At 44.9% G+C, this 13,537-nt stretch overlaps 1 protein-coding gene across 1 annotated transcript in view; it reads right to left on the bottom strand.

Moving 5' to 3' along the window:
• Nucleotides 1-13,537, bottom strand: part of LHCGR (luteinizing hormone/choriogonadotropin receptor) — a 218,132-nt gene that overhangs the window by 20,163 nt on the left and 184,432 nt on the right. The window contains exon 9 of the mRNA XM_030195838.1: nucleotides 6,018-6,092. Within this exon, the coding sequence (XP_030051698.1) occupies nucleotides 6,018-6,092 (75 nt within the window). The remainder of the gene's footprint in view (nucleotides 1-6,017; nucleotides 6,093-13,537) is intronic.

Consider the following 13,537-nt stretch of genomic DNA (forward strand, 5'->3'; position numbering starts at 1 on the left):
GAGGCATCGACCCTCTGCATCGGCGCTGAGACATCGGACAGCTGCGTCGACGTCGGTGGTACCGGGACCTCGTCTGCTGATATCGTCGGACGGTGGTGCTTCGTCTGGAGTGCAGGTGAGGGCTGTCCATTCCCCTGCTGGTGGCGGTGAGCCTTCGGGTGGGTCTCCCCCTACCCTGAGGGCTCCTGCGGTACAGCCCCCCCGAGACCGACCTCCCTCGGCCCCGAGGAAGCGACGGCTGGATTCTACGTCCTCCTCCCGGTGCCGTGAAGCTCCGGTGACATGCTTCGTTCCAAGAAGTCGAAGAAGCATCGTCATCGGTCTCCTTCCCATGTCGGCACCGAGAGCTCTGGGTCGCCGAGGGAGTCGGCACCCAGTAGGCATCGGCACCGAGAGGACCGCTCACCCTCTGTTCAGGAGGTGTCGATGCGCTCCACTCTGGACAGCCCGGAACAGCCTCCACGCCCGGAACAGGTTCTGACGTCGACGCCTGCATCGACCTCCATGCCTTTTTCTGCAGCCGCTCTGAACGAGAGCCTCCGGGCCGTTCTCCCAGAGATTCTGGGAGAGCTGTTGCGCCCTACCCCTCCGGTACCGGCGGTGCTTGTGCCACCGGTACCGTTGAGTGTGGCGCCGGCTGGTCCATCGCCCGAGGTGAGGTCTCCGGCGTCGGTGCCGCGTGCGGTACCGGCTGCTGTCGCCTCCCAGGAAGGCTCCCCGACTACGTCGGCGGAGGGAGCTTCGCCGATGCGGGCGAGGGAGTCTACCTCTCGACGCCCCCATCGTGGACGTGGCTCCACAGAGTCGAGTCGGGCACGGTTGAAGACACAGGTCCGTGAACTTGTGTCTGACACCGAGGGTGAGGCCTCGTGGGAAGAGGAAGAAGACATCAGATATTTCTCTGACGAGGAGTCTGAGGGTCTTCCTTCCGATCCCACTCCCTCTCCTGAGAGACAGCTTTCTCCCCCCGAGAGTCTGTCTTTCGCTTCCTTTGTCCGGGAGATGTCTACGGCCATCCCCTTCCCGGTGGTTGTGGAGGACGAGCCCAGGGCTGAAATGTTTGAGCTCCTGGACTATCCTTCTCCACCTAAGGAAGCGTCCACTGTTCCCATGCACCATGTCCTAAAAAAGACATTGCTGGCGAACTGGACCAAGCCTCTAACTAATCCCCACATTCCCAAGAAGATCGAGTCCCAGTACCGGATCCATGGGGACCCAGAGCTGATGCGCACCCAGTTGCCTCATGACTCTGGAGTTGTGGATTTGGCCCTAAAGAAGGCTAAGAGTTCTAGAGAGCATGCTTCGGCGCCCCCGGGCAAGGACCCTAGAACCTTAGACTCCTTTGGGAGGAAGGCCTACCATTCTTCTATGCTCGTGGCCAAAATCCAGTCCTACCAGCTCTACACGAGCATACACATGCGGAACAATGTGCGGCAGTTGGCGGGCTTGGTGGATGCGCTCCCCCCTGAGCAAGCCAAGCCTTTTCAGGAGGTGGTCAGGCAGCTGAAGGCGTGCAGAAACTTCCTGGCCAGAAGGGTGTATGACACCTTTGATGTTGCGTCCAGGGCCGCTGCTCAAGGTGTGGTGATGCGCAGACTCTCATGGCTGCGTGCCTCCGACCTGGAGAATGGACTCGCCTTGCCGTGCGGATAACATTTTTGGAGAAAAAGTCGAACAGGTGGTAGAGCAGCTCCACCAGCGGGATACCGCATTTGACAAGTTCTCCCGCCGGCAGCCTTCAGAATCTACCTCTACAGGTAGAAGATTTTTCGGGGGAAGGAAGACTGTTCCCTACTCTTCTGGCAAGCGTAGGTACAATCCTCCTCCTCGACAGCCTGCGGCTCAGGCTAAGCCCCAGCGTGTTCGCTCTCGTCAGCAGCGTGCGCCTCAGCAAGGCCCCTCGGCTCCCCAGCAAAAGCAAGGGGCGAGCTTTTGACTGGCTCCAGCAGAGCATAGCCGACATCCACGTGTCAGTGCCGGGCGACCTGCCAGTAGGAGGGAGGTTGAAAGCTTTTCACCAAAGGTGGCCTCTTATAACCTCCGACCAGTGGGTTCTCCAAATAGTCCGGCAAGGATACACCCTCAATTTGGCCTCAAAACCTCCAAATTGTCCACCGGGAGCTCAGTCCTACAGCTTCCAGCACAAGCAGGTACTTGCAGAGGAACTCTCCGCCCTTCTCAACGCCAGTGCGGTCGAACCCGTGCCATCCGGGCAAGAAGGGCTGGGATTCTATTCCAGGTACTTCCTTGTGGAAAAGAAAACAGGGGGGATGCGTCCCATCCTAGACCTAAGGGCCCTGAACAAATATCTGGTCAAAGAAAAGTTCAGGATGCTTTCCCTGGGCACCCTTCTTCTCATGATTCAGGAAAACGATTGGCTATGCTCTCTGGACTTGAAGGACGCCTACACGCACATCCCGATACTGCCAGCTCACAGACAGTATCTGCGATTTCAACTGGGCACACGTCACTTCCAGTACTGTGTGCTACCCTTTGGGCTCGCCTCTGCGCCCAGAGTGTTCACGAAGTGCTTGGCTGTAGTAGCAGCGGCACTTCGCAGACTGGGGGTACACGTGTTCCCATATCTCGACGATTGGCTGGTGAAGAACACATCCGAGGCAGGAGCCCTGCAGTCCATGCAGATGACTGTTCGCCTCCTGGAGCTACTGGGGTTTGTGATAAATTATCCAAAGTCCCATCTTCTCCCAGTGCAGAACCTCGAATTCATAGGAGCTCTGCTGGATTCTCGGACGGCTCGCGCCTATCTCCCAGAGACGAGAGCCAACAACTTGTTGTCCCTCGTCTCGCAGGTACGAGCGTCCCAGCAGATCACAGCTCGGCAGATGTTGAGATTGCTGGGCCACATGGCCTCCACAGTTCATGTGACTCCCATGGCCCGCCTTCACATGAGATCTGCTCAATGGACCCTAGCTTCCCAGTGGTTCCAGGCTGCTGGGGATCTAGAAGACGTGATCCACCTGTCCACGAGTTTTCTCAAATCCCTGTATTGGTGGACTTTTTCGTCCAATTTGACTCTGGGACGTCCTTTCCAAATTCCTCAGCCACAAAAAGTGCTGACCACGGATGCGTCTCTCCTGGGGTGGGGAGCTCATGTCGATGGGCTTCACACCCAAGGAAGCTGGTCCCTCCAGGAACGCGATCTGCAGATCAATCTTCTGGAGTTACGAGCGATCTGGAACGCTCTGAAGGCTTTCAGAGATCGGCTGTCCCACCAAACTATCCAAATTCAGACGGACAACCAGGTTGCCATGTATTACGTCAACAAGCAGGGGGGCACCGGATCTCGCCCCCTGTGTCAGGAAGCCGTCAGCATGTGGCTCTGGGCTCGCCGTCACGGCATGGTGCTCCAAGCCACATATCTGGCAGGCGTAAACAACAGTCTGGCCGACAGGTTGAGCAGGATTATGCAACCTCACGAGTGGTCGCTCAATTCCCGAGTGGTGCGCCAGATCTTCCAAGTGTGGGGCACCCCCTTGGTAGATCTCTTCGCATCTCGAGCCAACCACAAAGTCCCTCAGTTCTGTTCCAGGCTTCAGGCCCATGGCAGATTGGCATCGGATGCCTTCCTCCTGGACTGGGGGGAGGGTCTGCTGTATGCTTACCCTCCCATACCTCTGGTGGGGAAGACTTTGTTGAAACTCAAGCAAGACCGAGGCACCATGATCCTGATTGCTCCTTTTTGGCCGCATCAGATCTGGTTCCCTCTTCTTCTGGAGTTGTCCTCCGAAGAACCGTGGAGATTGGAGTGTTTTCCGACCCTCATCACACAGGATGAAGGGGCGCTTCTGCATCCCAGCCTCCGGTCCCTGGCTCTCACGGCCTGGATGTTGAGAGCGTAGACTTTGCCTCTTTGGGTCTGTCAGAGGGTGTCTCCCGCATCTTGCTTGCTTCCAGGAAAGATTCCACTAAGAGGAGTTGCTTCTTTCTATGGAGGAGGTTTGCCGTCTGGTGTGACAGCAAGGCCCTAGATCCTCGCTCTTGTCCTACACAGACCCTGCTTGAATACCTTCTGCACTTGTCTGAGTCTGGTCTCAAGACCAACTCTGTAAGGGTTCACCTTAGTGCAATCAGTGCATACCATTATCGTGTGGAAGGTAAGCCGATCTCAGGACAGCCTTTAGTTGTTCGCTTCATGAGAGGTTTGCTTTTCTCAAAGCCCCCCGTCAAGCCTCCTACAGTGTCATGGGATCTCAATGTCGTTCTCACCCAGCTGATGAAACCTCTTTTCGAGCCACTGAATTCCTGCCATCTGAAGTACTTGACCTGGAAGGTCATTTTCTTGGTGGCAGTTACTTCAGCTCGTAGAGTCAGTGAGCTTCAGGCCCTGGTAGCCCAGGCCCCTTACACCAAATTTCATCATAATAGAGTAGTCCTCCGCACTCACCCTAAGTTCTTGCCAAAGGTTGTGTCGGAGTTCCATCTGAACCAGTCAATTGTCTTGCCAACATTCTTTCCCCGTCCTCATTCCTGCCCTGCTGAACGTCAGCTGCACACATTGGACTGCAAGAGAGCATTGGCCTTCTACCTGGAGCGGACACAGCCCAACAGACAGTCCGCCCAATTGTTTGTTTCTTTTGATCCCAATAGGAGGGGAGTGGCTGTGGGGAAACGCACCATATCCAATTGGCTAGCAGATTGCATTTCCTTCACTTACGCCCAGGCTGGGCTGGCTCTTGAGGGTCATGTCACGGCTCATAATGTTAGAGCCATGGCAGCGTCGGTAGCCCACTTGAAGTCAGCCACTATTGAAGAAATTTGCAAAGCTGCGACGTGGTCATCTGTCCACACATTCACATCTCATTACTGCCTGCAGCTGGATACCCGACGTGACAGTCGGTTCGGGCAGTCAGTGCTTCAGAACCTGTTCGGGCTTTAGGATCCAACTCCACCCCCCGAGGGCCCTGTTTGTTCTGTTCCAGGCTGCACTCTCAGTTAGTTGGTAAATTTTTTAGGTCAATCTCAGTTATGTCCTCGCCGTTGCAAGGCCCAATTGACCATGGTTGTTGTTTTGAGTGAGCCTGGGGGCTAGGGATACCCCATCAGTGAGAACAAGCAGCCTGCTTGTCCTCGGAGAAAGCGAATGCTACATACCTGTAGAAGGTATTCTCCGAGGACAGCAGGCTGATTGTTCTCACAAACCCGCCCGCCTCCCCTTTGGAGTTGTGTCTTCCCTTGCTTTGTTTTGCTACATATGGGACTGACGAACACGAGCCGGTTCGGGCGGGAAGACGGCCGTGCATGGGCGCGCGAGGACTAGCAAAGGCCTTTGCTAGTGAAGTTTCCGATTGGAGGGGGCTGCCGTGGACGTCACCCATCAGTGAGAACAATCAGCCTGCTGTCCTCGGAGAATACCTTCTACAGGTATGTAGCATTCGCTTTATCTATGCTGATTGGCTTATTAATCAAGTTACATGTGCAAATTGGCTACATGTGCCAACTTGCACGTGTAACTCTAGTCTCCATATATAGAATATGGGGGTAAATATCTATGAACTTGCCACACCCTTGTTCCACCCAAAACATGCTCACACTGTGCCTCCATGTCATTTGCACACACTTCAGTTTGAGATGTGTATTTCCCAGCTTTATAAAATAAGGACTTAGACATTTATGCAAGGTAAATGTTTAAGTACCAGTTTATGCAAATCTCAAATGCAAATAATACTTGTAAAATGAGGGCCATATTGTTTGCATAATCGAAACTGCTATTTTTTTAAAAGTGCACTGGACTTATGGGAGCAATATATATTTGTTTGCAAACTTGATTTCGTCCATTTATAGCATTATACATGGCACCATACACCGCCTTAGGTTAATCTCTTCATAAAGGCGGTTAAATCCCAATAAATAAATAAATTGTGAAAAGTCTATTTTATGCCACATTTAGAGGATTTAAGGAATATCCTGCTTTAACCACTAATATTAAGTGATTGATCGACATTGAAAACACAGTATTTAAAAAAAAACAAAAAAACAGTTATCACATTTGTACTTACAAACGGTATGGTCCTGTTGCTCCCTTCAATGCATCATCATGAATTATTTTCAGGTATTTATTATTGTTCAGGAACCTGTGAAATTCAGTATGATAAACTGTTTATGACCAGACATTTTTAGCTTTACTTGTGTGTCATTTTCATATTTTTGTTCTTTTTCTTTCCATTTTTCAGTTTTTCTTTAGAAATATGTATGCAGACCACTGAAATGGATTTCATTTACAATATTGTTTTGTACTATAGTTCTAATAACATAACCTCAGTGCCAATTTCAGTAACATGGACGTGAGGTTTTATGGTTATGACAAAAATCCTTCTGTATTGTAGATTGTGGGTTATGTTGGCATTGTAACAGTTTTCCTTTTATCTTGATCCTTAATTTAAAAAGTTAAATAAAAATATAAAGCCTACATTAAACATTCATAACTCAATGACTCATTTGTAATATGATATAATTTGTTCATGCTGTACCTAACACGTTACAATTGGTCTCATTTCTGTATATTCATAAATATCCAGTATAAATCATTAATATATCATAAAACAACAACCTCCAAATTCTATAAATGGCACTCAAAATTGCAGTTACAAATTTCATCGCCAATTTATGCACGTCGCCAATTTATGCCTGCAATTTAATAGAGTATCAAGCCAAATAGTGCCAATAATTGGAGGCTAACAATTATTGTTAATTGGCAACAATTTGGGTTTACACACGCATCTTGCTACGCACTATTATATAAAGATGCACCCGTAATTTGTCTCAGCATACAACTGAAAGGGTGCATGGCCTTGGGAGGGTCATGGGCAGGTCAGAGGTATTCACTAAAGATGCACACTGTATTATAGAATATCGGGGATCCATGCCTAATTTATGTGCCAAGATTTATACCGTGTTTCATTTGGCGTAAATCCTTGCGCCTAAAAGTTGTGCATGGACCCCAGCTCTACATGCTGTTTATAGAATAGCACTCAGTGCACATTTTTTTCAGCACCCAAATTTGGGTGCCATTTACTGAATTTAGTCCTAAATATGCTAATATAATATTCCTACTACTGTTGCAACCTGGCCCCTCTCTCCCTGCAGATCTGGGGCAAACTGTAACAAACTAATTAACATGCAATAACTCACCCTTTCAACCCATGGACTAAAAATGAACATATCCCATAATATATGACCAAAATCCTACAAACAGTAATTTAGATTATTCAGATAGTAATATCTTCATTCTTTCAACAACATTTGTTGAGTAAATTGCAGCCTATGTTATCAGGCAGTGAATTTAGGAGTTTGGTTCAAAGTTTGGTCCTGTCAAAAGTGGACTATTACAATGCCCAATATCTGGGGGTTTCAGCTTTGAGGTGTAGGGTGGTGCAGCTTATCCATAATGCAGTGGCCAAATGGCAAATTGCTGTGTCAAAGTATTCACATATTATGCCAGTGTTGAAATAACTCCACTGGTTACCCGTTTATTTCAGGGCGAAGTTTGAGTGTTGTCATTAATTTGTCAGATTTTGTATTCCGTTATCCCCTGGTATATGTCTCAGGTTTTGTCCATTTATTGACTAGGAAGACGATTGCAATTAGATACGGCTATGTGATTGATTCAGGGGGTGACTGGGGTTCAATATGCTAAAACAAGGGATGCTGCCTTTTCAATGGCTGGATCACTTCTGTGGAATGTACTACCAGGGGTTTTATGGTTGTGTAAGGTGACAGAACAGGCATTTTATAATCTTCAGATGTTTTTGTATATGCAGTTTGACGTTAGAAAAAGGCTTAAGTAGAGATAGGGATTCTCCCTTAAATATTTTTTGTTTTATTGTGTGTGGTTTTTGTAATCCACTTAGGTTGTAGACAGACTATAAATGTTTGAAATAAATAAATAATACACTTAATACATTTCCCATATATAGAGTCACCCCAAGCCGACCAACTTCATCCTGCCAAAAAAGGCAAGACATATGCTCATAAGAAACTAATACTCCTATCCAAGCTTCCTTGAAAAAAATTCCCCCCCTCCGAAGGGACACCACCTTGTAAGTGGTGGAGGGGCTTCCGTGTTTCAATGACTTAGAGGGCTATGCTGAAGGGTTCCCCATATCAGACAGGCCTCTGAGGAGAAACCAGACAAAGAGTGTCCCAAACTGGAGGATCCAAGATGGCGTCGAGGGAGGACGTACGTTGGTTGAGTTCCCGTTTTACACCAGAATACCTGAAGAAGTAGGCGCGCTCCCCAGAGAATGGGGAAGAAAAAAGGAAAAGCCGTGGTGTTGTCCTCCTCGAACATGGCCGGGGTTCCCACCACTTCTCAATCTACTTTGGAGAGATTCGGGGTCATAATATCAGGGATATCGGTTCCTGCTTCGGGGAACAGCAAGGCTTTATCGCCGAATCTCAGTGGAGAGGGAGTGACTGAGTCCCCCTGTTAGCATGGCCTCTCCAAGACCCGGAAACAGTAATGCTTCGCTATGGAGGTCGACAGTGGAAACACCCGAAGTGGGTTAGGATTCTCATGCGATCTGAGGAGGTCCTGGCACAGCATTGACTCCGGATAATAAACCAACTGGGGGATTGGAGAGTGAGCTCTTCCCCCCCAAGATATCTGGAGCGGTTTCTGTGGAGAAATTGGACCTGGTGAAGCCAAAAAATGTCATAATGGACGCACTATGGGAAGTGCTGCAGAGTGTGAATAATTCTCTTCTTCAGATGTCAAAAATTTTTCAGGAATAAATATGTGATTATATCAATACTTATCTAACAAAGTGTAAGTCCAAGATATAAAAATAGAGACTTCGATTACGGAAATGGTTTCTCTACGAAAATCTGGTAATGAAGGACAGTCATGTTTCTTGTAAAAAAAAGTGGAACTTCTGGAGAACCAATTAAGGAAAAATAACTTGAGAATGATAAATCTTCCTAAAATACCCTATATAGAGAGTTATATTACTAGTGACTTTTGCCTTTGATTTAGATAGGAACAATGTTTTGAAATTGTATTTCCGATACATGGCTGATAGTTTTTTGGGTTCAAAGATAAATATATTTCCTGATATATCAAGGGAATCGCAGACTAGGAGGTGTGAACTCTTGGCTTTTAAGCCAAGAATCATTGCCCTAGGTGGGACCTTCCTCGAGTGATTCCCTTGTAAGTGTTTTATTTCCTTATTACTTGTTTGTTGAACCCAAGAAATTACAAGAGTTTGTGGAGTTAAAAGAACAGATGAAGAACCCTGTGTAGCAACTTCCTTTAGTTACCACTGTACCGGCTGCAATTACCGATTAACCTTCCTCCCTCAGAAAATATGAATTTGTAAGATTAACCACTTGGTGTTTTTCTTATTTTCTTTGAGATTGTTTTCCTGATCTTGGATCCCCCAATTGTGGACAATTGTATATATTGTTGAGAAAATGTTTTTTTCTTTTTCCTTATATTAATTTCTGTTTTTCCTTACATTTATGTGATAAATGTGAATGTAATTAAGTAAAAGGATAAAAAAATTAAAAAAGAAAAAAATTCCCCGCTTTTACAGGATATTGTTGGTATGTACCAAAGGGCAATCTTCAACCTGCCTCTTCTCAATGTAGGAGCAAAAACAAAAGCACAAGGAGCCTTCAAGAGTGGGGGCGTCAACTCAAATTTTATTGAACAGACCCAACACAGTCTGTGTTTCGGCAAAACTGCCTGTGTCAGAGTTCTATCAAGATGGTTGGTATTCAAATAAGTCAGAAAACCTTTGTCACCAACAAAAGCACGTGTGCAATAAAAAGCTGTGATCAAGAACCCACATAAGAGAAATCTGCCGGGGAGCCTTAAAAATTGGGAACTGAATTGACCACTACTAAAGTAAAAACAAAAAACACTGTCAGCTCGATGTATGTGCTTGCAGATGCAGCTTTTATTCCACACAATAATGAATCATCTTACAATGTAAATACATTTTGCAAAATATTTAATACTCCTACAACTCTTGAAAAAATATAAAGCAGATAAAAAAAGACTTCAGGTATAAAACACTGTTGCTGAAGAACTGATCACATTTTATTTGTCTTGTTGTTTGTCTTGAATAGGTGGAAGCTCTGTTGAGCAGGAATTGTCCCTTATGTGTTTATGCACATCACTGTGCATGTCTAGTAGTACTACCAAATGATAAGTTGTAGTAGTAGTTGTACAGTTTGTAAATTTGGTGGGACAAAAGAGTCAAACTGGTGACCTTCAGAAGCTACCTGCAAAACTGGTTACAATTTAAAAGAAAACATGAAAATATAAAAATTACATCATAAAGTTGCCTTGGGGGACAGTTGCCTCGGGATGGGGGCACTTCTTGAGCCCCATCACTATGGGAAGGGCTAGTCTGGTTAGATTGTTCACTTTGGGGGGAGGGGGGGAGAGGTCTTGTTTGGGTGATGCCCTAGAGGGATATTCGGTTGGGGGACAAATTTTGTCCCCGTGTCATTCTCTACTACCTGGGCACCAAATGGTGGAACTTAATACCAAAGTTCACAAGAAGCATCACAAACTATCTTCAATTCAGAAAATAACTGAAAACATACCTTTTTAGAAAACTTCAACAAATAATTAATTATCACTGTCCACTCCGATTATTAATCATAAACCAATGACTATAAGACCCAACCACAATGAAAACCATAATGGTAATCCACCTCTACAGATCTCAACCAAAATGTAAAATGAAAACCAATACTGTAATTGTTAACCAGAATGTAATTTGTAAGCCACTTTACCAAAACTTGTTTTTGGATAACAGTGGGATATAAGAATGCAATAAATAAATATATTAGAGCCTACAAGGCAAAAAGATAATGCTTTAAATAGTCCTTAGCACTTCATAGCAACTAGTCAAATTAAGCTGAGCATAGACAATTACATTGTAAGCATATTCATATAACAATACACATCAGCTTTGTATGCTACTTACAATGCCAACACAATTTAAAGATACAATGTAAGTGGAAGTGAAAAATATAGATACTGTAAGATAGAATAACAGGAGTTAGATAAAATAAGGGTGACTAAGGAAAAATTGCACATGAAGTCAGAAAAGGTGCTGATAATGATTTCAGCTACAGTGGGAATGGATAAGCAAGTCCTGTTACAGTATATGGAACTGGCCTTAGTCCTTGTGTGTGTTAGTAGCTAGTTATTTGCTTCTTCCATTAAAGACTTGATGACTGCAAAATGAATTGTGGTTAATACATCTGAAGATAACTGCATCCTCCAACGCAGTGTGCTATTCGGGCGATGCACATGTAAGACATCTTTAAAATACTGTGGTGCATAAGAATATGCACTGTATTGTACTGGTAACCACTGAAATTCTTGCAGGAATGGTATGATGTGCTTAAACCCTCTCTCAGTCATGCTGCAGTATTCTGAATCAATTGGCGCTAGTACAAAATCTTTGCAGTCACACCAATTTATAGTGCATTGCAGTAATCCAGTCTCAATGTTGTTATGACATATAGCACGTGTCAAAATTTAGCAGTACTCTCCGGTTAAATGCCACTGAATATCGGCAGCTGGGCAGACAACAAGTGATTTAAGAGATTAGGGGCCCTCCTGTCCACTTAATTTGCTTTGAATATCAACCCATAAAATCATAAGCCTCATATATGTTTAATAGTAATAATAATTGGGCCAATATTCAAAGCAAGTTCTGAATACAAGGTCTAAAATTAATTGAATAGTGCCACCGCAGTCGTTGCATAATATTTGTATTACATGCTTCTACTTATGGACAATGACACTAGAAATATGTATTAAATGCCAGTACTGTCACTTAAGACATTGACCACGCTGCCTCTGTATTGGACCCAATATAATTTTCATAGCCACTATAGTTAAATATATTTAATTTTTAATATATTAGAACTGAACTAAAGTCTAATCATCATTTTTCTTGGTCTATAGTAAGACATGCAGTGTCTTCAGAATGGTTACAGACAGTTCAATTAGCAGCTTTAAACCAGTCTAAAACAGGTCTCCATGGCAGCAAGGCTCAGATCTGTAAAAAGCTACAAAATCAGAGGTTTTCTACTCTTTTTTAGAAGATACTGAAATTCTTTTAACTCATTTTTTTCTGGGCTTTACAAAAAAAAGAGCATCCATTTTCCAGAGTCAGCCTCTTCAACTATCTATCCCTTACAGATTAAAGCAGAACAGCAAGGAAGGAGTAGAGTGGCGGGCCACGTTCTGCCACTGAAACAGTAAAAGACCTGGTGATGGGCGCACCACGGGAAGAGCTGAATATGGCATCCTGTTATTACCTCTAACAGTTTGGCTTTTTCTGTGGTCTTCTATCCACACTTTCACTGCTCACTACTGTCTGGAGCAGCATTCTAGGCGAGATAGCTAGTTTGGACAAGCAGGCCTTCAGAATCGTTTTACTACTTAAAGTCAACTCTGCTCTCTTGCCCTGTTTTTCCTCACCAGGCTTACTATCTGCTTAATTACAAAAATTATTTATGTTTTGAGCCTGGTAGCTAGTGAGTCCCACTAATGAGAATATCATGCCTGCTTGTCCTCAGAGAAAGTTAAGTTGCTTACCTGTAGCAGGTGTTCTCTGTGGACAGCAGGCATATATTCTCATATCCCTCCCACCACCGGAAGGGTCTGGACTTCAACGCCAGTAAAAGAAAGAAAAAAAGAAATAGCATCTGTTTTATTTCTTTCTCTTACCTTTAAACAGTGGAGTATCAAAGCCAGCTCACTGTCCCCAAGAGCTGCATATCCCCCCTCCTTTCATCAGCAGCAGATATCCCTGCACAAGCGATTTCACTGGCATGGAATCCCCCTCACTCCCCCAGCAACTCCCTCCATTGGCAGGGGTGGGGGTGGTGGTACAGACAAGCTTATAACAGGCAGGAAAAGATGAAGTGACTTCAATTATATTCTACTGCCCAAGATCAGCTGGCTAGAAAGACGGATCAGAAAAATCTTGCTTATAAGAACAAAACTTTTTTTTCCGATTTGAATTAGTTTTTCAACAAACTAAACTTGATTTCCATTGGATGTATTGAGACGTGCTTTATAAAAATATGTATTTTTGGCAAACAAGTATGGGGCAATCTCTTTTCTCTTACCATAGTTTAAAACACAAGCGTTATTAAAAAAAAAAAAAAACTACTATGTGGGAAGAGGAATTTATTCCGTTCAGTTATATTCAGATAATTTTATTTCTGCCCTTTCATAGTAATATTTCTTGACACTGTCTTTGCACAAGCTTGATAATGTTTCATATTTATATCTTAATACTGTCATAGCCTTATACAATCTTTCCTACATTACCAGGACATCACCTGTGCGGGCTCAAGATGCTCTTTGAAGATCCCCATCTTCAAAGGGAAACTGACCTTGTTGTGCAATGAAAGTAATACTTTTACAAAGTAAAGAGCCAGCTGTGAAAGTCTAACCCTCAGCTCATTTCCCAATTATTAAATTGAAGAAAATAATGATTGGTTAATGGCATTTGAAATCATGCCCTCCAGCTTTTAAATC

This window comes from Microcaecilia unicolor, chromosome 3 (genome assembly GCF_901765095.1).
Source record: "Microcaecilia unicolor chromosome 3, aMicUni1.1, whole genome shotgun sequence".
Classification (NCBI taxonomy): Eukaryota; Metazoa; Chordata; class Amphibia; order Gymnophiona; family Siphonopidae; genus Microcaecilia; species Microcaecilia unicolor.